At 40.2% G+C, this 23003-nt stretch overlaps 1 protein-coding gene across 1 annotated transcript; it reads left to right on the top strand.

Moving 5' to 3' along the window:
• The first annotated feature begins 7582 nt into the window (after positions 1–7582).
• Positions 7583–14057, top strand: LOC108431395 (ras-related protein Rab-5C-like). The gene is made up of 6 exons (XM_017704500.2): positions 7583–7771; positions 9654–9951; positions 11385–11536; positions 12172–12294; positions 12681–12774; positions 13130–14057. The coding sequence occupies exons 2-6, from the start codon at positions 9801–9803 to the stop codon at positions 13249–13251; spliced, it is 642 nt and encodes a 213-aa protein (XP_017559989.1). The 5' UTR covers positions 7583–7771; positions 9654–9800; the 3' UTR covers positions 13252–14057.
• The last annotated feature ends 8946 nt before the right edge of the window (positions 14058–23003 follow it).

Raw genomic sequence — 23003 nt, 5'->3', positions numbered from 1 at the left:
GAGTGCACAGGTCACTGGAGAGATCACTTTATAGACTGGCTCAGATGACCCAGGTTGGATCAGTTTGTTGGCTATTACTGTAGATCTGTATCTGAGCCAATATCGGACTTGGATGAGCAATTGCAAGCTAGAGGTTACATCTTGGGCCACACAGAAACCTGAAACATGCAATAATGAACAATTCAGATGAGTTTTATACATCATTTTAACTACTGCATATGTGTGCACACCGCAGTCATCTATCTAGGGAATTGAAAGATATGACCAGTAGGGGGCAGGACAGGGCAGACCATTTTTTTCTGATTTTGCATTACACTGTAAACAAGTAGCATAACAATTTTGCCTTAAGCTCTGTGGTGCTTTGTCCAGATTTTGGTGACATCCATGACATGCAGACCTATCGGCAGGCCTGGACGATGCAGTGCGTTTTATAGCCCCCTGCAAGCAATTATGAGAAAATCTAAACAGCTGTTTTGACTTCATTAGCATCACAGAGAAAGATGAACTAATTTCAAATCTGTTGTTGTGTTACAGCTGATCACACTTCTGACACTCTCTATGTCTTTGTTGATTTTCTCTTTCAATCACTGCTTAGCAACCATTCAACTATCCACCATTGCCTATTAGTTCTTAGCTAGCATTGCTTTGAATGTACTTTGAATTTAAAGCTTCAAATATTCAAAATATATGCCCGGGGGATCTGTAAACGTGAGAGCAGACACTTTGACAGAGTAGAGGACGCCCATTTCCAAACCCAAATATAAATGAAAGCCATCAGAGTTAGAGACAGAAAGTTACACTGTTCTTGTTGACAGTGATTGCGAACTGTCTACTTCTGTGCATAAGGTCATCAGAGGTAAGATATAAATGAGAAGAAAAAAAATCCCCACCTACCCTGGCAGGGTGCTTTAATTGAGGATGCTTCACGATTTTGGTTTCACTTCTCACTTCTTTATTATGCATATTTCAGCTGTTTGATTTTCATTAATGTCATGTTCACTGCAGTAAATATTTTGCTTGTCAAGAACAAACATATGCTTTGTAGGAAAATGTTGCATTGGTTATTGGGTTTGTATTAACTTATGTTTTCATCAGTGTGAAATTGGAAAACTTAAAAGTTAAGTTTATAGTGGTGACATGCCCAACACTGCAGTTGGTATTTTTCCATCATGGTACTGCACAGCCATCATGTAACCTGCTTCCCTGATCACCCCAAAAAAAAAGATAGCTGGCCCACCAAGGGGCCCACCAAGCATTCATGCCCAGGGCAAGAGACCTCAACAGTGCTTGGTTTAAATGTGTGCATTAAGCACAAACTCATGCAACATGCAGCTAATTTTCCAACCTGAATTTTCTAAATTAAGACTACAAGCACAATGAAATGATTATGCAAATGTATTATGCAAATCCAAAATGCCTGTATCTCATGGTATTTTGGATAATAGGCTTGCATCAGTGTGGTCCTCGCAGTAAGGGTGCAATAAGGATGGTTAGAGGGTGCACACCTGACCACTCCTTAGAACAGCAAAATGAGAAATGGGACATCCTCTAGTCTCGTGATCTGCGCACATGCAATTGGGGACTGCAGGACAGCGACTGGGACTATATTAGTGTCTATCTTAAGAAGATGGTAGAAACAGATGGCAGAAGCGGCTGTTCAGTCACACCACAATCCGGCATACTGACTCTACTGTTTTAGTTAAATCATCATTGGACACGATGATTGAGCCAACACTTACCGAGAAATTAGTCTGAGGAATTAGCTTGAGCCAATCATTCAGGTCGCCGCTTCACAGTTCATTTGCATAAAGTTGAAAAATATCAACTAAACTTGTTGCCTGTTGCTAAATTGCAGCTATAAATCTCCAACTCCTATAGGAAATGACTGGTTGTCTGTCAAGTGCTAATGCGAACGTACAGTTAGACAGTTGCCCTCATACCTACAAAGTTATGTGTATGTAAATGAGCTGCTCATGAAAGAGGTCTAAAGCACCACCCATTGTACAAAACATCTTCTGCACACTGTATAAAATTGCAAATTTCCACCACAGAGGTCTCCAAATCCCCAAAATTGTACATAGCGTAGCTTTAAACAAAAATAATGAAAGATTTGCCAAAGGGTCCTAACCTTTTGTTGTGTTCTTTCAGTTAGAGACTCGTTAGCCTTGTTTATATCTATGTATTAAATGGTTTCCCTAGCCAGGCTCCACCCTAGTCTTGTCACCCCTGTTTCTCCAAAGCTGCACTCTCTCCATTATCATCTCCACCTGTGTTTTGTTTGTAACCCTGTCCAGTAATCAGTTTCCAGCTGTTTTTCATTTTGTGTCAGCTAATTTAAGAGCGCATGTTTCACATTGTACTCTTCTCTGTATCTTCATTGCTGTGTCCATCCATCCATCCATTTTCTAAGCCGCTTCTCCGTCAGGGTCGCGGGGGGGTGCTGGAGCCTATCCCAGCAGTCTTCGGACGGAAGGCAGGATACCTAATTTCCTAATTTTGTGACTTTGTTTCTTCGTTTCATGGGTTCCCTTACTGTAGCCTTCTGATATTTCTGTCTGCTTGTTGTCTTAACCTACATTCCAACACTGCTGACTTGCAAATGTATTCACTTCCTCACTTGCTCCAATGTTACAGCGTTTGTCAGGTGTATGTTGAGTCACAGTAATCACCTGCCATGTCAAAAGTATGTACTAAGTTTATATTGATAACTTTTAACTCACTGAAACAAGAAGATAAACTGTGTGACAAATGCACTTCCTAAACTTTTAATCAATACCATTTTTGGTTTTGTAAGAACAAAAGGAGATATTTTATTAATTCGATTAAGTTATTGTTACATTTAATCTACCATTCTTTATATAAATATATATATATATATATATATATATATAGAGAGAGAGAGAGAGAGAGAGAGATTTCTTTTTTTGTTCTTTTAATGCGAAAGACCTCAAGGAATGGACTTGTACCTCACTCATGTTTAGCAATCTGGAGATTCTCCACAAGGGGGTGCTGTTTGTTCTTAGGTTTTCAGTGTTTTATAAAAGAGGTTTTATTCGCAATATTTTGTGTCCTTATTTTAAAATTGAAACAAAAAGAAAAAAGTGTACACTCAAACATTGATACAGAATGTCAAATGTAAATATACTTAATTATGTCACAAATTAATTTTTGTAATTACATTGGAACAGCGTATACAAGACAAAAGTAATAACTTTAGATTTAGGTCCAAGTAATTAGAAGGTTTTTTTTTCAATGTAAAACTGCATTTTTATTTTCTTCAATGAGCAGAGAGAGAGAGAGAGAGAGAGAGAGAGAGAGAGAGAGAGAGAGAGAGAGAGAGAGTTCCATTCTTAAATCCCGGAGCTGCATGATTGTATCAGCTCATCTCATACCCACAGTGCATTGCTGTTGGCAGCTGTGCTGTCTTAAATCCTCTGGGTCATTCTAGGGCTTCAGATGGCAAACATCACTCGAACCTTCAGAACTCCCTGCTGGCTAAACAACTCCACGTGGTCAAGATGAATCCTTTAGAATGATTGAAAGAGCAAAGCCCGATACTTTATTAATAGCACAGAGCATCTATTGCCGGTTTGGTTCTGGAGTCTGATAGTATATAGATCTTGGAATTGGTAGTGGGTGATAAACTGTTATACTAGTATGCCTCACATACCCACAGATAACAATGCTAATGTTAGCCCTCCTTAGCTGAGTGGCTGATCCAGGGATGTTTTGGTCACGGATTCCATGAAAATGCAGCAGACCCTTGAACACCCATTGCATCTGAAATAGTCCATATTGTTCTCAAGATGGAGAACATAAAGGAATAGAACGCCTTTCGGGGTTAGCCTTAGCCTAACATGGACACTAGGGCAGCTGCTTTGCTTTGTTCGTATTGCCTGAAAAGGTGCCTGGTTGACTTGGTTGACTTATATGAGACCATGGTGTCAGGGCCATATGTGCGAAACAAGCCTTGGACAAACTGGAACTGAAGGTGAATGACTCTAATATTTTCCAAGTTCCTGGAGCATCTGGTGGTTGGAGGCACAACTGAATGGGACACAGGTATGAGAAATTCAACAAAGCTAAAGTTGGCTTCGTATTTTAAATTCCTGTTCCACCTTAAATGGTGCAGCATGTACCTGCAGGCACATGTACAGATGCCAGGACGTACCTGCTGCACCATTTAACATGGAATGGAAAGAGAATTTTTGCACTGTAAAAATTTACGTGGGAAACACTTGCTTGACTTGACCTGCTTACGTGGTTTCTGGCACTAAAAAAATTGGTAAACATCAAAACAATGGCACTTTTGCTGGAGTATAATTGGGAACACGCCTATGTTCCAAGGGCTCTATGGTCATCTCTTTATATGATACATCATACCTCAATATTATACATGCAGGACATCTATAACAGGGTTCCCAAGGTCATTGGTTAAGGTCACTGGACCATCAGAGGTCATACAGGGAACAACGAGGAGCAGATTTTTCAGCTTTTTTTTAAGCTAATTAGCTAGCTAAGCAAACTTTGTTAGTCAGAGTATATAATACATCAACTTTTTAACTCCCTAAAATCCCAGGCTTTTTACTAGGGCTCATTATTTAGTAACTATAGGCACTTCAGTGCAAACTGTCCAAGCTTTTCTTAGGTCTTAGAAGTGTGCAAGAAAACTTTGGGCCCTGGCCATTTAAGGGGTTAAATCATTTGTCTGGTCTAAGTGTGGTGCACTAGTTAATTAACCCTTTGCTTGCTAACTAGCAAGTCATCGGAAAAAAGGAACAAACTGGAGATGGTGCAAGGCTAAATTGTTATGTATGGATATTACTCTTATTTTCATACTGAAGAAATATGACTGGGGCGACATTGGAACATAAAATTATTTCCCCTGAAAAATTCACTGAGGGAGCATAGGACCCTACCAATATAGGGCTTTTTCAAAGATTTTCTGAAAAAACATGGGTTTGTTACCTAGAAATTGAAATGAGAGACTAAAAGGCCTGGGAGAACGCAGAACCCTTGAAACATAGGGATGACCCTGTATAGTTCCTAGTCAGTTCAGTGCAGCTTAGCTTTTTTCTGGTCAGTGTAGTGGCTTCTCTTGCGGTGTTGCAGACAGATTTGGGTTAATAACCTATAAGAGGGCGACTTTATCGCAGACCTCAACCCAGTTTTCATTTCAGTACAACAGAGCAAACAGGGACAAAACTAGTGAACGGGCCTTGGCACTGACTTATACTTGTGCATGCTATGCAGAGTTCTAACTCTGTACTGTATGAGGCATGTTTTTTTTTATCTTTGCTTGTGGTAGTACATTTAGAATAGGTCATTTTTGCGAAGGTTTTGTCTAATCACACAAAGTGACCAGAATAGAACCAACGATGTCAGGCTTCTTCAGAAATAGGGCGCTGCTAAAAATATTAGCCCACTTAGAGCTGAGAGCAGAACAGAGGCACAAGCCACTACAAAAGAACAATAGCAGAGGCCAGAGCAGTTCATGGAACAATTGAGTTTTTCACCCTGCTGAAAAAAAAACAGCACAAGCTGGTCTAGTGCTGATCAAGTGCTGGTTTAAGCTGGTCACCCCAGTACCGTCATGCTGTTTGACCAGCACGGCAGCACCCAAAACACAGCAATGCTGGTCTATGCTCTCTTAGAGTATAGCAGGGTAGTACCTTATCTTCTAACCCATAAGTCAAGTTTCAGTACGTGATCTAATTAGAACCTCAAAATGCTTCGACTGAACATTTAGGGTTGCTGATTAGGCTTTTTGAATTTGATACTTTGAAATTCAAATTCAACTCCAATAACTCACATTCAAACCAGACATTTCTTATTAACCACCCCAATTACATCATTTGCCCACATACAGAGCGTTTTCGCCCTCCAGTGGTCTTCAAAATAGATTCACAAAGAGCAACATGTTTGTAAAAGCCACAAGCTTGATTATGTCGCCCTCTGCTGGTATAATAGCGCAGTCACATAAACAGACAATCAGTCATTTAGAGTGATCATGGGAAATGCACCATTTTGAAGGAGCTTACCCCAACGGTGGTGATAGGAGCCAGACCTGAAGAGGTGGACGAAGTACACAAACCATGTACTTGAGTTAAAGTAGAGACACCCAGGGTAAAATATTACTCCAGTAAAAGTAGAAGTCCTTACTCTAGACCTCACCTTGAGTAAAAGTACTAAAGTATTTGCCTTCAAATGTACTTAAGTATAAAGTAAAAGTACTAAAAGTGTAATTCTGGCTCTGATGTCCTGTTATCATTTGTATAACCAGACTGGCTTCATGAACTCATTTCAGGTGAAAGTCCTCCAGCGTCTCTCTTGGTAAACCAGTCTTTTAATAGAACGTCATTAATTAGTGACGCTGACGTCTATTAAAATGATCAGAAGCACAAAACACTGAAGGTAAACAGTTTCCATCAGGGAGAACCGAGTGGCTCTGAAATCACTTTTTACACACAAGCAAAGTTTCAGATTACTTTGTAAATTAGTTACAAGCTGAATAAAAACTGGCTTTAAACTCAGGATCACAGATAAGTTTTCCTTTACTGTGTTGATCTGTAGGCGTCTGTTCATAAACATAAACCAACCCAAACTAATTTACTATAAAATGAAAGTGTTTGTATGAATTCAGAAAAAAAGAAACGCGTCAGTCTCGACTGCATATGTGGACATATTTCTATATTGTGCTCTATTTACACAAAGTTAGGTTAGTTCATCATTTAGGTGACGCATGTGCTCCCAAAGTTTTACGCTGCTGCGCTGACGTTGAACCGCGTGCTGCACTGGGTCGGTATGACCAACAGGTCAAAACAGGCTCAGAACAAAGTGACCGCTGGGCCCTGATTGGTGCTCTGGCTTTGCGCTTCTTTTGTTTTAACATTTTAATGTTTTTATACACACAGAAACCAAAAGGAACGACAGATTTCTAAAAATGTAGGAGGAAAAAGTCGGATATTAGACTCTGAAATGTAGTGGAGTGAAAGTAAAGTCGCCCAAAATGGAAAAACTTCAGTAGAGGTACACCAAAAAATACTTAAGTACAGTAACGAATTACATTTACTTAGTTACTGTCCACCACTGCAGACCTGTGACACTTTTCATGCTTCTTAAAGATCACTCGCAGAAAATTATTATATTAAATGCTTACAAATACATGGCCTGATGCCTGAGACACTGTTTTGCGATAGTTTTGAGATGAGGTTTTGGTCTAAAACGGGTTTGTGGCGGAGGGATACACGCAGAGCGTTCTAAGGCAAAATAGTCCACCAAGATTTTTAGATTTACTACTATTTCACCATCATCACCATTACATATAATGTATTGGTGGGGTGTTATTTCTACTCGAATTCCCGCTTCGTTCACTTTAATAAAAGCATTATTTTATGCGTCTCTAGCCACTTTTGCTGGCTAATGTACTGAGCTTTTGCGTCTGGTGCTTTCTCTTTCGCTTGAATCACAAGTCGCTTTTATTTTGCTGCGTGGTTTGGGCTCTTCCGCGTGCCCTTGTTCACTACCTAGCTGTCTAACTAGTGTACAGTGAGCAGTGAACAGTGTGTGATTGGGACGTAGCCGCTCCGTCACAGATCACCCGAGCTCTTCGTATCCGGATATGAGTCGGAGGCGAAGCGAAGGCCCGAACAAACGCCGAGAGCCGTCATGTTGTGACAGGGAAGGAGCTGAGAAAGAGCAGACGAGGACGAGGACACCTGCCGCTGCTTAAACAACGCATAAACACGTCGACGAGCGGCTCTGCAGGAGGGTAAGCCTTAGCTAAATAGCGCGAACCGGCTCGCGCCTTCCCCGAGCGTCGGCTTAGCACGCTAACGTTAGCTTCGTTAGCGAGTGATGACAGCCGCAAACCGACACAGTTTAGCTCTCCGCTCTCCATTATGATGACTTTACGCCGTAGTTAGTTAGTACATTCAGAAGTAATATTTTAAATATATTTCGCGGAGCTGCTGTTGGCGACCCAGCGAAGAGGCCTGGCTGCTTACAGAAAGCGAACTAAGCTAAGCTAAGCTAATCGGTTAGCGCCCCAGGAATGAGAAGTAACTTAACGCCGAGTCATATCGAGCCATCTGAAACAGCTGTGGAGGAAACAAACTTTACTCAGACTTATGCCGTTTTCCTTCTGCATTTCATATTTAAATAGTATATAAGCTGACCCAATTGTTGTTAGAACAAAGTGCCCAACACGAAATGTGTAATTATTCTCGGTTAAAGGGGCACGCCACTGTATTTAATGTATTTTTACATGGCTGATTAAATGGCTAAGATGTCAACAAAGTCGTTCAGAGCGATTTTAGTGTGAAATATTCTGTAGAGAAACGTACAGAGTCAGAAGTCTCACAGTGGTGGCGATAGGAACCAGACGTCCGCCTTTAAAGCTCCCTCACAAAATAAACAAATAAATGAAAGAAAAAAAAAAAATAAAAGCTCCCTCACAGAAAAAATATGGCATGAAATATCGAATGGTTTTGTGATAGTTTTGTGTCTAAGACTTGGCGTAAGCTGTGTTTTGCTCCACTCATTTTACCATCGTCAACATTACATATGTAAATTCAGGAGACTTGCGTAGGTTCGCTTGTGGTAGAACCTATTGGATAGTGAATAAAATGGCTTGTGTTAAAAAACACATTGTGGAATTCCCTTTAGAGGACAGGGTTTTGGGTAAGGCAGCTCAACTCTTTTTCTGCTCTTTTAGCTTGGTAACTTGGTTTGGAGGCTTTTCGGCTCAGTCTGCAGAGTTGAATTGGTTTAGGGAAGTTCCTTCGTGTCATGGGCTGTTAATGAGTCACAGCTTGTGTTTCACATTTAGTGCTTTCGTTTTTCATCTTATCTGTGGAAAGGTGCGCTGTAGTCTTCTTCAGTTCCTCAAAAATACGTGGATACAAGAGGAAAAAGAGCCTGACAAAAGCTTGACCAACAGCAGAAAACGTTAATTATATCACTATATGCTGGCCTCAGGTGTGTGACCGACATGTAATTCTACTGGGTTTTGTCTGTGGCGTGCCGCTGTTTCCTCTAATCATGCTTATATGTTATTATTGGTCATTTTAACCTAACCTAGATACATGGGTCTATCTCTGTTGACAAGACCATTACTAATTTTTAGGCCTTTATAAGTGAAGGAGTAGTTCATCTTGGTGTCGGTATACTTTTTTCCACTTTCATGACCGCCAAGTCCTCTGTATGACCGGGAACGAAAGTATTTCTCGGGAAAGGTCTATGTTTCCAAACTAGATGGCAGATTTACAAAGTTGTTGGGAAACGTGTAGACTGTATATCTCTGAACCTAAACGTTTCCCAGATCAGGCCAGTAAGTTACATCTTTCTAAAGAGGAATTGATAAATCTCTTGGTAAGTGTGGTTGGGGACTGCGGAAACATACCTTCTCCTCCAGTAGGTCATGCTGCAAACTGGAAGTTGTAGCTCATACACATGAACTGTGAGCTCCTACTCTTTTTGTCAGTTTTGTGGATATCTAATGTTAAATGCTGGGCTCGTTTATTCATATAATATTTGCTCTGTATTTTATTTATAAATAACTAATAATAATACTAATAATAAGTAAATGTGATATTTGTAGTACATTGACTTGCCTGATTCGTTACCTTTTTTTCCCCCCTTCTCTTGTTTAGGCACGTCAAGCCTGCCTTGGGACCAGACAGTTTAACCTGACCAGTCATAACTCAGGATCTCCAGTCTTTCGTCTCTTCTTTCTGGCCCTGTGGCCTGTGGCCCAGGTTTGAGCATCTCGCCCCCGAGAGGAGAATCTTTTTGGCAATATGGCAGGTCGACCCAACGGGCCGGCCGCAGGGAATAAAATCTGCCAGTTTAAACTAGTTCTTCTCGGCGAATCGGCAGTGGGCAAGTCCAGCCTTGTGCTGCGATTCGTCAAAGGACAGTTCCACGAGTTTCAGGAGAGCACTATTGGAGGTGAGTGATGGCCTGGATTGGCTCTCTGTGTGTGAAAGGTTATGACTGTGTTGAGCTGCTAGCGAGCAGTGGAGGGTGAAAGAGGGGGGTGAGAAGCCCCTGCTGTGAAAACAGTTCACATCTTTTCACAAAGATTGCGGTGCCAAGATAAAGCTGACAGCACCAGCTGCACATTTCTTCTTTTTCTGTGAAAAAAGTTGACCACTATCAAACCAAAGCATCATGTCAAACAGTAAAATATTTCAGCAAGCCTGCCTCAACATAAAATTGTTACGCCCTTACATATTCGTATTTGTTTGTATTTGAACCTGTACAGAAAAACCTGTTGAGGGAATGGTGGCCATTTTTTCCTTATTATGAAAATTCATTATTCATTTTTTTTCATTATTTCTATTTTGCACAAAAGTGAATGGTGATTTTGTTTGTTTTGCTCTCTAATTTGCCTAAAGGACTGCTTACAGTAATGTGCTCTTAATCAAAAGAATGCCTATTGGTATGCAAATACTGTTATTACTATTATATACCTCTGAATAAACTTGATAATTTGTTGCATTTTACATCATCACAGTATCCAGCTGTTTTACTGCACACTTTGTCCATGTCGTGCAGCCTTAAAAGCCTGGACTAAGGATGAGCAATAGGACCAAAAATGTGTCCCAACACTGGCGTCCTGTTAACACCTTGCATTACCGTGTTTTATGTCCGGATCATATCTGGATAAACTTTGCCTGGAGTCCGGTTACACTTTTCACCTAACTGGTATATGGTCTTTTCATCCAAACATGATACAGTCGCCAAAAACACGTTAATGCAAGGTGTAAACAGGCCCTTAGAGACGTTTTCACAGTGTGAATTGGGACACTGGCTTTTTATGCAATTTGTGAACAAGGTGTAACAAGCAAACTGCATCAGCAAATATAAGAACTGATAACATTTAAAAAATAAGATAAACCTGCTATGTTATTATGCAATTTATGCCATTATTACAGTCGAGTTGTTTGTTTTTTTAACTTATTTAGCCATTGTTGCTTTCTATTATTGTCCAAGTGTGTCTCTTTTTCAGTGATGCATGTAGTTTTTCAGCATTCTAGAAATCTCCCTCCACTCTCCGTTCAAAATACAGTAGAAATGTCAGAGAACTTGAAACTTCAATGATATTAGTGTCACTGGCTTTGCTTAAGGCTTAAGTACCGTATGTTATGTAATCTTACATGCAGTAAATGCTTTAGAGATGTTGGGAGGGGTGAACGTTGTGGCTTTGAAATTTGATTTAATTACCGAAAGACCTACCATGGCTAATGTGACTGGCAGTAAAACGCAGTGTTTATGAAGAGCATCGATCTATTATGAAGCGGGTATTACTGTGCATAAAATTAAATGTACAATAATTAAGATGCACACTAATGAGGTTTTTTTTCTCTCTCTCTGTCTAGCTGCGTTCCTCACACAGACAGTATGCTTGGATGATACGACAGTAAAGTTTGAGATTTGGGATACTGCTGGGCAGGAGCGATACCACAGTTTGGCCCCCATGTACTACAGAGGAGCTCAGGCTGCCATTATAGTCTACGATATTACTAATACAGTAAGAGAATACGCTCTCACTCTTATACACAGGATTATTATTACAGTATAGTAAAACAACACACACATTCCTTACATTACTGAAGTGCTGTATTGTATTTTTAATATGCTTGTACTGACTGGAGGCATACATGGATACTAGGTCAGCATCTATTACAAAATATGCAGATTACTAAGTTATGATTCAAGGTGAAGTAGTTAAACAGATGTAGTAATATAGGTCAAAACAACTAATTGTTCACCCATGTGTTCTTATTAGCCTGCATTACTTATTACTGTTTCCGTACAATAGCAGTATGATATGTATTATGTGGAGCTCTGATGCACACTTTGCTTTGTGGACTGCAGGTTTAAATGACTTGGTAGATGTATCATGGGTAACCAGAATAATGTTCCAAGTCTTGTGCACTACAGAAAGCGATGTGGCTATTATTATTTTCTGTAATGTTTTTAAAATGCTCATATGATCCACATGGCAATTGTGACAGAGTGCAGTACACCCCAAAAACGAGTAGGGGGCAAAATGGTTTTAATGCAATAAGTAGATGTACTAATTGATTACAGAAATGATTGTTAGTTGCATGGGTATCACAGATAACATGATAATGACCCGTTCCTTTGTTGCTGTGTATTCAGGACACATTTACACGAGCTAAGAACTGGGTGAAGGAGCTGCAGCGGCAGGCCAGTCCAAACATCGTCATTGCTCTGTCTGGGAACAAAGCTGATCTGGCCAACAAGAGAGCAGTCGACTTCCAGGTGTGTGCACGTCAGTAACTGGGGTTTATCTTACCTCAGCAATTTAATTTGGTTGATTCTTTTGAAAACTGTTCGGTGCATCGTGAAGCCTTAAAATTCACTGCGATTGAGTTTGATCTGATTATTTTGGTACAGTCCAGAAATAATTTTGAAAACCACTGGAATAACATACGTGATGGAGGAACTAGTTACACAGTAGTGAAACATGGACAATAAAAACAACACATGGATTTTCTTTTGTGTGGCAAGGGATGTGGATCTTTGATATGAAAGACCTGTTTGATTGATTAAAGCACAAATAATGCTGTTCAGATCCAAACCAAGGTCATAGAATGCTTGTCTGCTTTGTGAAGATCTGTTTAACATGTGGATCTAACTTTGAACAGGAGGCTCAGGAATATGCTGATGAAAACAGCCTGCTGTTCATGGAAACCTCCGCCAAAACAGCAATGAACGTCAATGAGATCTTCATGGCCATTGGTAAAGCACACTCTAACGTCTAAGAACTGGTTTTAGATTATATTAGTGCCAATTCAAATAAATATTACAAAAATAAGGTGATGCATTTTTTTTTTAAAAAGCTGCCAATGCCTGCGTTTTCATTGGAGAAACGGAAGTATGCGCCTTTATGCATTATGTGCAAGACATTACAATCATTTTACGTTTTCTTTTAAATTGAAATATATTTTTCTTTGAGAACTTGCACTGAGTTAATGAAGAGAAATGAGCGCAGAAATAACATATGACCTTGGCTTCACTGTTGGCTTGTTTGGCAGTTGTTCATCATGTTGATGGAGTGAATGGATGGTAACCTTAGGTGCTTCTCGTCCTGTAGCAAAGAAGCTGCCGAAGAACGAGCCTCAGGGTGGTGGAGGGGCGAGTGGGCGGGGCCGGACCGGTGTGGATCTGCAGGACTCCACCCCTCAGGCCTCCACTGGCAGGTGCTGCGGAAATTAACTCAAATCACCTCAAAGGGTCCAAAACAACATAACCTTGGAAACAGACAGACCGTTTATTAGAAGGAGAGCAATCGCACTTAAGAGAGATTATTTCTGCAGATTTTTGTTTGTGTTTTTATTTTTTTGTTTTGTTTTGTGTGTGTGTGTGTGTGTGTGTGTGTCTGTGTTTTGTTTGTTTGTTTGTTTGTTTTTTCCTTCTTTTTTTATCAAATCAGTTTTGTAAGAATCATAAGCTAGAGGGAGTTCCACAGTGCCTCTCTCTCTCTTTTTTTCGCTCTCTCCCCATGTCTCATTCTTATTCTTATCATTATTTTATGGAAATACTAACATGATTCTGTGTTAAAAATCATTTTAAAGTTCGAGAGATGAATACCTGGTATAATGTATGTTTTTTTGGTGATGGGTGCATGTAGCATTTTTTTTTTCCTATTTGTTTTTTTTTTTTGTTTTTTTGTTTTTTTTTTCCTCTTTCATATATCTTCCTTGTCGGCACCAAACAGAGACTTGGGGAGGGCAAAAATGAATCTCACACTTCCAAATTTGTCTTTTTTTGTAAATGAACTAGTATTGTTTTTATTACAGCAGCTCCACCTTGGATATATCATGGCATTACTAGGGTTAAATAACACGCGTATGGGTGTACAGCTGATCAGTGTAATTCGTTAACTCCATTGAAGTGCAGTCAGCATTACCACTTGCACCTGAAAACATTTTTAGCGTCATGTTTTTTTGTTTTTTTTTTCTTTTCAATCTGTAAGATATTATGGCTTCAAAAGAAGAATAAAAAAGTTAAGGTGACATTTACAATTGTGTGCTGTCATGTAAAGAGAAGGAGTAAGCCTGAGTTAAAAAAAGTGACCATTCTCTTTGTGTGAGTGCGGGGGTCAACTTACAGATGCTGTTGAATCGTGATGCCTCATCAGGTTTGTTTATTTATTTTTATTTGTTTATTTTTCTTCTTTCTCTCCCCCCTTAAATACACCAGAAGGCCACAATACGCAACTAAGCTTCTATCAGATCACTAAGTTACTTTTACATGCTCATAGGGCTGTCATAGTCATGAAATTTTAATTGTTTTTCATAAATAATTGCGATTGTTGTTTTAATTGTCTTGTTTACCGTACGCAACTATTAAAATGCTAGCCTAAATGAATTTAGCACCTTACTTGCTAGCTGTGCTTACTTAGTAGCTAACACTGGCTGTACAGTTGTGTATGCAAACGTCTGCTGTAACAGAATTATTTGTGGAGTTAGGCATGTTTCTCGCAAGAATACATAAAGCTCATTCTCTCAGCATGCATGCTAAAACATTAGAATTTTCTACACAGCCAGCAAACAGATAAGCATTAGTGTTGTGTTCATAAGCACTTGCATGACTACGTTTCCCACAATGCTTCCATCCAGTCCGCCAAATTTGTATTGTGTGTTTGTTGCAGCAGAATATGGCTGTGGAAAATTATTGCAGTCAGGCCTAAATAATTGTGACCATTTTAAATAACTGCGATTAGGCAGTCATCTAATAATTGTGACAGGCTTACATGCTGTATTAACGCTGTATTCAGGTTTTGTCAGAAATTGTGGAATAGCAATTTTCCCACTTAAAAATTGTCCTCATTTAGTCGAGCAAGTCATATTTATCGCTGGGAAACTCGGGATTCTAGATGATGTGGCGTATAACATGACCACCCGGTCCTCCATTGGTTAAAGATGATCTACGTGGTGGTAAATGAAAAAGTATACATGCAAAAATGTGGTCAAATGACATTTTCTATGAGAAAATAAGTTAACGTGTCCTTTACCGAGAAGGTAAACTTCTGCACACTTTAATGCACAATTCCTGTTCATCTGATAAATTTACCATATTGGTTGAAAATATAAAACACATGCAAAAGTAATGACACACATATACATGTATATATTTTTGCCCCTATATGTTATCCCCTTTTCAAAGTAGCAATAAACAGCAATTTCCCCACACCCAAAGGTCCCTTGGGTAAACTGCATTTTTTTTTTATTTCAATAACAGGAATGGAATACATTTTGATGGAAATGTTAGTTTAGCAAAACCTTTTTGTCTGCGTAGATAAGTCAACAGTCATAAAACATTGTGTTTAAAAACTTTTTTGTTTGTTGTCGCTGTTGATTTCGATATTTCAGTATCAGGAAAGCTGCGTTTGTGTTGTTTTATCCCGACACGGCCCTCTTTATGGAAACATGTGAATCGTTTTCTCAACAGTACGTTCTCCCCTTTCGCCCCTCATTGCTCACTGGCGGCTCAATGCAGTCACATTTCACAGAAAGTCAACTGTGTCCTGGCTAATCTGATGGGGAAATGGGATGCAGGGAAAAATACATTGATCAAAAATATCTGATTCCCATTATGCCTGCAGAATGGCCACTAGAGGGCCTGGATTTTGTCTATTTTGTATCAAGTAGAGCCAGAAGCATAATCTTTTAACCCACCCCGCTCCCGCAAATCAGTGACAAGATGACATTTGTAGCCTTTCACAATAAGATTATATGGATGGTCACAAAATTATTTATTAGCCAGTTGCTCAGGGCCACTTTAACAAAGTTTGTGATTCTTCTTCTTCTTCTTCTTCTTCCGGCTGCTCCCTTTAGGGGTCGCCACAGCGGATCATCTGCCTCCATCTTGCCCTATCCACTGCCTCCTCTACTTTTACACCAACCATCTCCATGTCCACCTTCACTACATCCATAAACCTTCTCTGAGGTCTACCTCTTCTCCTTCTACCCGGCAGCTCCATCTCCACCATTCTTTGCCCAATATATCCACTATTCCTCCTCAACACATGTCCAAACCATCTCAACCTGGCCTGTCCAGCCTTGTCACTCCCAACAAAAATCTCAGCATCTTCATCTCCGCCACCTCCAGCTCAGCCTCCTGTCTTTTAGACAGAGCCACAGTCTCCAAACCGTACATCATAGCAGGACGCACTGCTGTCTTGTAAACCTTCCCTTTCACTCTTGCTGCTGTCCCTCTGTCACACATCAGCCCTGACATCCGTCTCCACCCACTCCATCCTGCCTGCACCCTCTTCTTCACCTCTTTTCTACATTGTCCATTGCTCTGGATGGTTGACCCAAGATTTTTAAAGTCATCCACCTTTACGACCTCTACTCCTTGCATCTTCACCTTTCCACCTGCCTCCCTCTCATTCACACACATGTATTCCATCTTGTCTCTACTGACCTTCATTCCTCTCCTCTCCAGTGCAAACCTCCACCTCTCCAGATTCTGTGGTGAATGGCTATAAAAGTACTAATCAGTATTTTAGTACAACAAAGTTTATTATCTATGCAGTTTATTTTGTAGATTTATATACCCTCTCAGGCACAAAAATGAGCCAAACGGAAAGTAAAGTGTTTTTTACTGAAGGTTTGGGCTGGTCAGAGTCCAGATCCAAAACCTGTAGAGAATATTTGTTCTCACATTAAACACAAACTAGCTTGGCAATGTTTTCCACCTCTTTGAAACCATCAGTGCTGAGTGGAGAAATACTGACTTCTCTTGCTATAAAAGGTTGTCTGCTAATTTTGCACAAAACTTCCAACATTTGAAGTCAACGTAAAAAGCTCTCCCACATTAAGTTCCTTTAATTCTTTGTTTCATGATGTGTTGAGACCATTTAAAGCTTCAATGTTTTGTCATTTTGGGCTTGGCCCTTTTTTGCCCAAAATCCATGTTTATCAAGGTGGATTTCAGACTGACCTTGAATGCTTTTGAAAAGGCAATTTCAGCCGATGCCACTGACCAGAGTAGTATATGCAATTGCTTAACGCGTACCCTAGATGGAGCCATACACTTGCTCTATTCAGAAACCCCTGCTCTCTAGAAATAACACAAATTAAAAGTCTGTCCTTGAGCCTACAAATCTAATAGTTCTCTAGTTTCCGAGCTCCACATCACAAAGTGTTACTAAAGTTCAGTATTTAGTCCATTCTGAGCCTTTCATAGATGTATATACTTCAGCAATGTACTCCAAGGGAAACATGCTTGTTAAGCCATATGGCCCAGTGAGTCAGAATCAAGACTCACCTTATTAGCTTATTTTTTTATGACAATGTGTATTTGTGCTCCGTTCCTTCACATCGAATCTCGAACCCTGTCTAAGTGACAAAACTGTTCCACTGTAGGCTTTGGGTTTAATTTAGACATGCGTGAAAGAAATAACGTGTGCTAACAGGCTGGCAGTGTTAAAATGCAAAGTAGGAGTTTTCAGGTCATTTCAAATGTCAAGCATTTTTACTTCCCAAACACAAAGAGTTTAGTTTCCATTTAACTGCTTGATTAACATTATACAGATCGCATAGAAATAAGCGTTTGCTGGCCTGCATGGCAGCTTCTGTGCCTTTTTTGAAGTAAAAGTGCTAAAGTTTCTAAACATTTTGTGCTCTTCAGTCCAATATGAAGCTTTCACAGCTTTCTGATACGTTGAATTCACTGTTTTTGTGAAGCCATGAAAAAGCATATTGTTTACATACATTTGCATATTAAGTAGTTTAGCCCCACCCATTCACACTGAAGATATAAGGAGCGCTTCAGCCCAGTTTGCTTTTTAAATGAGGCGCAATACAGGGCAGCAAATCAGAACCGAGCTCATGGACATATATCAGTCTTAAACTCACACAGTCACAGCCTGTTTAATTCTAAGGGATGAATTAAGATTCTTTTTTGATACATAAAATGACACAAACGTCATCATTTAAAACCTAAAGAAAGAACAACAGCGTGCAAGAAAAAAGCACACAGGCATGACCTCACAACCATGAGGCTATATTTGCAGCTTAGTTTCCATTTATTTGCACTCGTTTTTCTATGATGTCGGCCTTTAATCACGTTTCTTGATTGACGGCAGCAGTTCAAAGATTTTTCAATCTTTCATGAAGGGAGAATGTTACGCACCACTTTCCTCCCTCTTAGCATTATCGAATTTGTCCTGCATGCCAGCCATAAAGAGCAGGGATTAACGTGGGCGAGGACTTATCTCCTTCAACTTTACGTCCTTCTTATGTGCACACAGGCACAGTTCTTGAATGTGGGCTCTTTGCCATTAACAAGAGAAAGAGAGAAAGAGCGTGCAAGCAAGGCAGCCAATGAAAAAGAAATATTGGAGGGTGTTAAAATGCCATTATTTGCAGACACTGGTGGGAGCCCGTAAGTGATGGTGTGTATTTTGGTGTCGTGATGTGAGTGGTTCCTCTTTGTAGGCCGAGTGTCTCAGGATTTGAGTATGCGGGACAAGGTTAACAGGGTAAACGCTGCTGCCAGGCCTCTGGAACACCAGCCGATTTGTCACTAGCGACCTGCTTTCTGCTCAGAAAGTTCACAAAGCGTACAGGTCAAGTTCATCACTGGGCTTTGACTTAAAATTATTTAAATATATCTGCAAACTGCTAAACCATTAATACTCACCTCAGACTTGCTTACTTGGGTTTTGGCACTGCAGGACAAACTGTTGTCTATAAAAAAAGGACAAAGTTTGGGCAAAATGACTTTTCCAAGTGGATCTTTTGTCGATTTTTTTATAGTTTGAATTACCACTGATTTACATCTGCACTTCTGACTGGTTTGTAGCATTTTTAACTTACTGTTATATACAGAAATGGAAAAAAAGCACTCTGCATAGCTAAAACAGCCAAACTGAAGATTACATAAGCAAGTCTATTCGAGATTACTCAACCACTTAAGGTTGAGTTTGCACCATGCAAAACGGGTGGAGTATAGGCTTTCATTAGCAACACTGGCCGTGTAGCTCCAGTGCCCAACTAAAGAAGTAAACTTCAGATACCAACCATATCTTGGCTGCTGACCCATATTTGAGGTGAGTAGGGTAAATCAGGGTTTTTTTGGCAAACGTTTACTTTAAAGTGGCAACTTTGGCCACATATACCTAAACAGTGATGCTGTTTTCTTTCCCCAGAGTGACGCCTGCCACATCATGTGTGCACAGCCGTGTTTTAATGCAGTTGCAGTGAATGGAGTCTGTGTTCGGCTGCTTCAGCTTTAGACGTGGCAGCGCAACACAATCTACACATTTACTCCCACACTGAAAGAGCCGTTTATACTGTAGGTTGAGGAGGTTCAAAAATAACTGCAGGCGGAAAAAAGTAAATCAATAACTGAAATAAGCTGCTGAAGCCGAGTACAGTCGTGCTTAAATACTGGCATTGAGAAGAACATGCGTTGTGATATCTTGTTTTTTTGAGCTTGCCTCAGCCTTGGTTTAATGGACAAGGTGGAAAAAAAATCCAGAAACTCATTCAAGCAGTCGAATCTGTCTGTCTTTGCTTCTATCCATCCATTCATCCATGCAGAGTCTACTTTTTGTTGCTGTATTGAGCTGCGCTGGATCTCTCCGCTTGCCATTTCTTTCATGAAAATGAATGAACCATTTCAAAAACAACAACAGCAATGTTACGCAAAATACACACAGCCTTTTTCTGCTTTCACCCGGAAAGTTAGCTCACTCTCACTAGCAAGCTAGCTACCTCAGCAAGTAACCTCAGAGCTTCATGTGAGTTAAAGTGGCTGTTTCATATTGACAATGACTGTTTCTAAGCTGTTTTCACGTTACACAGGAGCGTACAGTGAGAATAAAACACAGGCGTATGCTGTTTCTATCATTATTACAATGCGTCCGAAGTTATGCATCCACACTAGCTATAAAGCTAGCCTAATCTCAGTATCAAGCTAACTGTCTTAGCAAGTAATCAATGAGATTTAAAACTCAAACCATGTAAACTTCATCCAGTGGAATGTCTCCCCTCTAAATTTTTACTGTCAACAGTTATGTATAAAAACCTATTTGTGATCCGCATGACATGCCAGAGAGGCCACGTTGAGATGGTTTGGACATGTGTTGAGGAGGAATAGTGGATATATTGGGCAAAGAATGGTGGAGATGGAGCTGCCAGGTAGAAGGAGAAGAGGTAGACCTCAGAGAAGGTTAATGGATGTAGTGAAGGTGGACATGGAGATGGTTGGTGTGAAAGTAGAGGAGGCAGTGGATAGGGCAAGATGGAGGGAGATGATCTGCTGTGGCGACCCCTAAAGGGAGCAGCCGAAAGAAGAAGAAGTTATGTATAAAAACAGATATTTTCATTATTATGTAAAACTGTGATGGACTGTGAAGAGACTCATTGCTGCCCTTCATAGACGTTTTATGTTGACCATTAGGAAGACCAGCCTACTCTTGGCTCAATGCAATGCAACTGCACAAATGCCAGTCTGGCTTTACAATGAAATGAATAGGATGCAACATGGTGAACTTGAAAGTGGACCCATCTGTCCATCCGTCCATTCATCCATCTGTCCATTCATCCATCCATCCATCCATCCAGCTATCCATCCATCCAGCTATCCATCCATCCATCCATCCATCCAGCTATCCATCATGGACAATCCATCCATCCATCCATCCAGCTATACATCATGGACAATCCATCCATCCATCCATCCATCCATCCATCCATCTAGCTATCCATCATGGACAATTCATATTACTCAAAATAAAAGTAACTGTGCCAGCAATTCACTATTTTTCACCAAGCAAATGAACAGACAATTTACATACAGACTGACAAACTAACATTATAATAAGCAGACTGCAAAAAAAAAAACTACTTTCTAAATTATGAAGACGCTAGAGACCGATAGCTTGTTAAAGTCTGTGATAGAGAATGGGAAGGAAATAACAAAGCTAAAATGACTCATCACGCTTCTCTGAAGCAGTTCAGTGTTTTGCCATCTGGTTTTGGACCATTTCTCAGTCCCTTCATTTAGCATGAGCACTAATGACCTTCATTAAAAACAAAATGCTGCTCGAAAACCCACAACCAATCTGCTCTAGCAATTTCAACCTGTTATAAGGGACAACAGTGGAGCATATGGGACTACAGCACATTCAGGCAGTGCTGAAGCTATTCTCCTTTACTCAGAACTATCTTCTCACCCATATCCAACACAAAGCAAAAGAGAATAATCTGTTTCCCCTGGTATTAATTCTCTGGCCACTTTATTAGCAACCCCTCTCTTGTAGCTGGTGTGCAGTTAAAACTTTTGCTGATGTATAATGTCTGTTGGTCATTCACTAAGGCCTGTATAGGATAAGGAGAATGCCTGGTGCATTTAGACCCTGTGACAAGGTCAGTTTTGTGGGTCACACGATGGCTACTGAGGGAAAAAGACATATACATTGTCATGTGCAAAAATTTGGGCAACCTTAGTCAATAAATGAACATATCCTTTAGAAATTCACACATGATAATGCAAAATTGCTGTTTATTTTCAACATCAGAAAAATATATGAAATGTGTGTGAAAGTTACATCATCTTTTTAATTTCAACTTATATATCAGCAAATTATGAGATTTGACCAGGAGCGCCCAAACTTTTGCATATGGCTGTCCATAAACGACACAAACCGCAGCTTATATTTTTGGAAATACATCTTCTAGGCCACATGTCCTTCTGGGTCACAGGAGCCTATCCCAGCAGTCATTGGGTGGAAGGTAGGATACACCCTGGAGAGGTCACCAGTCCACCGGCAGACAGACAGACAGACATATTCACATTCACCCACACACACACACCAGCAAGTCCAGTTAGCCCGACTGCATGTCTCTGGACTGTGGGAGGAAACCGGAGAACCCGGAGGAAACCCACGCAGACACAGGGAAACCACACAAACACCACACCCTGGTGACCAGGGAATCAAACCCAGACCCTTCTTGCTACCCACCACGCCTCCCCAAAAAATCACTTTTCTACAAAACTTCCTCACCACTGATAACTACAGTTGGCACATAGTTATCTGACCATATTCCCACACAATATAATACAACATTTTAAAGATAAAATAGGTAGATAATAAAAAACGCTAGCCAGAACATGACTAGTATACACAGCTTTGAACATTTTACACCCATTAAATCATAATTTTGTTCATGAAAACACAAAAAAGTGTATTTAACTGTAGATGATGTGTTCCATTAGTGTCAATTCCTAATGTTTCACATTGATTTTCAGACTTTGGGACACATTTATTTGAAAACAATGGGATCTAACCTTTCCAGGAGTGGCCGACCTTCCAAAATTTCACCAAGAGCACGTCAGCGACTCATCCAGGAGGTCACACAAAACCTAGACGAACATCAAAAGAATTACAGGTCACACTTGCCTCAGTTAAAGGTCAACGTACACAATTCCCCGTACACAAGACACTGAACAAAATGGGATCCATGTAAGAGTTGCAAGAGAGGAGAGTGCAGGAGAGTTGGCCAAAAAGAACACAAAGGCTCCCATTTGCCAAAAAAAAAACATCTAGATGACCCCCAAGACTTTTGGGGTAATATTCTGTGGACTGACAAATCAAAGGTGGAACTTTTTGGAAGACATGAGTCCTGTTACATCTGTTGTAAGGCTAACACTGCATTCCATCATTAGAACATCATACAAGCAGTGAAACATGGTGGTGGTAGTGTGATAGTCTGGGGCTGCTTTACTTCTCCAGGAGCTGGACAACGTCATAATTGATGGAACCATTAATTCTGCTCTCTATCAGAAATCCTGAAGGAGAATGTTCATCCGTCAGTTTGTGACCTAAGGCCTTAGGTTCACTACACAACTTTTAAAGTCTGAACAGATTATAAAAACAGTGGGCATCTCACACACCCGATTGTTTTTTGCAGATTTTTTGGGGCAACTGAAATGTTGGAGATCACACA

The sequence above is a fragment of the Pygocentrus nattereri genome, chromosome 13 (genome assembly GCF_015220715.1).
Source record: "Pygocentrus nattereri isolate fPygNat1 chromosome 13, fPygNat1.pri, whole genome shotgun sequence".
Lineage (NCBI taxonomy): Eukaryota > Metazoa > Chordata > Actinopteri > Characiformes > Serrasalmidae > Pygocentrus > Pygocentrus nattereri.
The sequence above is the reverse complement of the archived record's forward strand: the minus strand, read 5'-3'. Positions and strand labels throughout refer to the sequence as shown.

What these genes read in the sequence shown, in the direction of transcription:
- LOC108431395 (XM_017704500.2), top strand. Translation starts at nt 9,801, where the DNA reads ATGGCAGGTCGACCCAACGGGCCGGCCGCAGGGAATAAAATCTGCCAG. An exon ending in TCAGGAGAGCACTATTGGAG is followed by an intron (nt 9,952 to 11,384) that starts GTGAGTGATGGC and finishes CTCTCTGTCTAG; the next exon opens with CTGCGTTCCTCACACAGACA. An exon ending in TCTACGATATTACTAATACA is followed by an intron (nt 11,537 to 12,171) that starts GTAAGAGAATAC and finishes CTGTGTATTCAG; the next exon opens with GACACATTTACACGAGCTAA.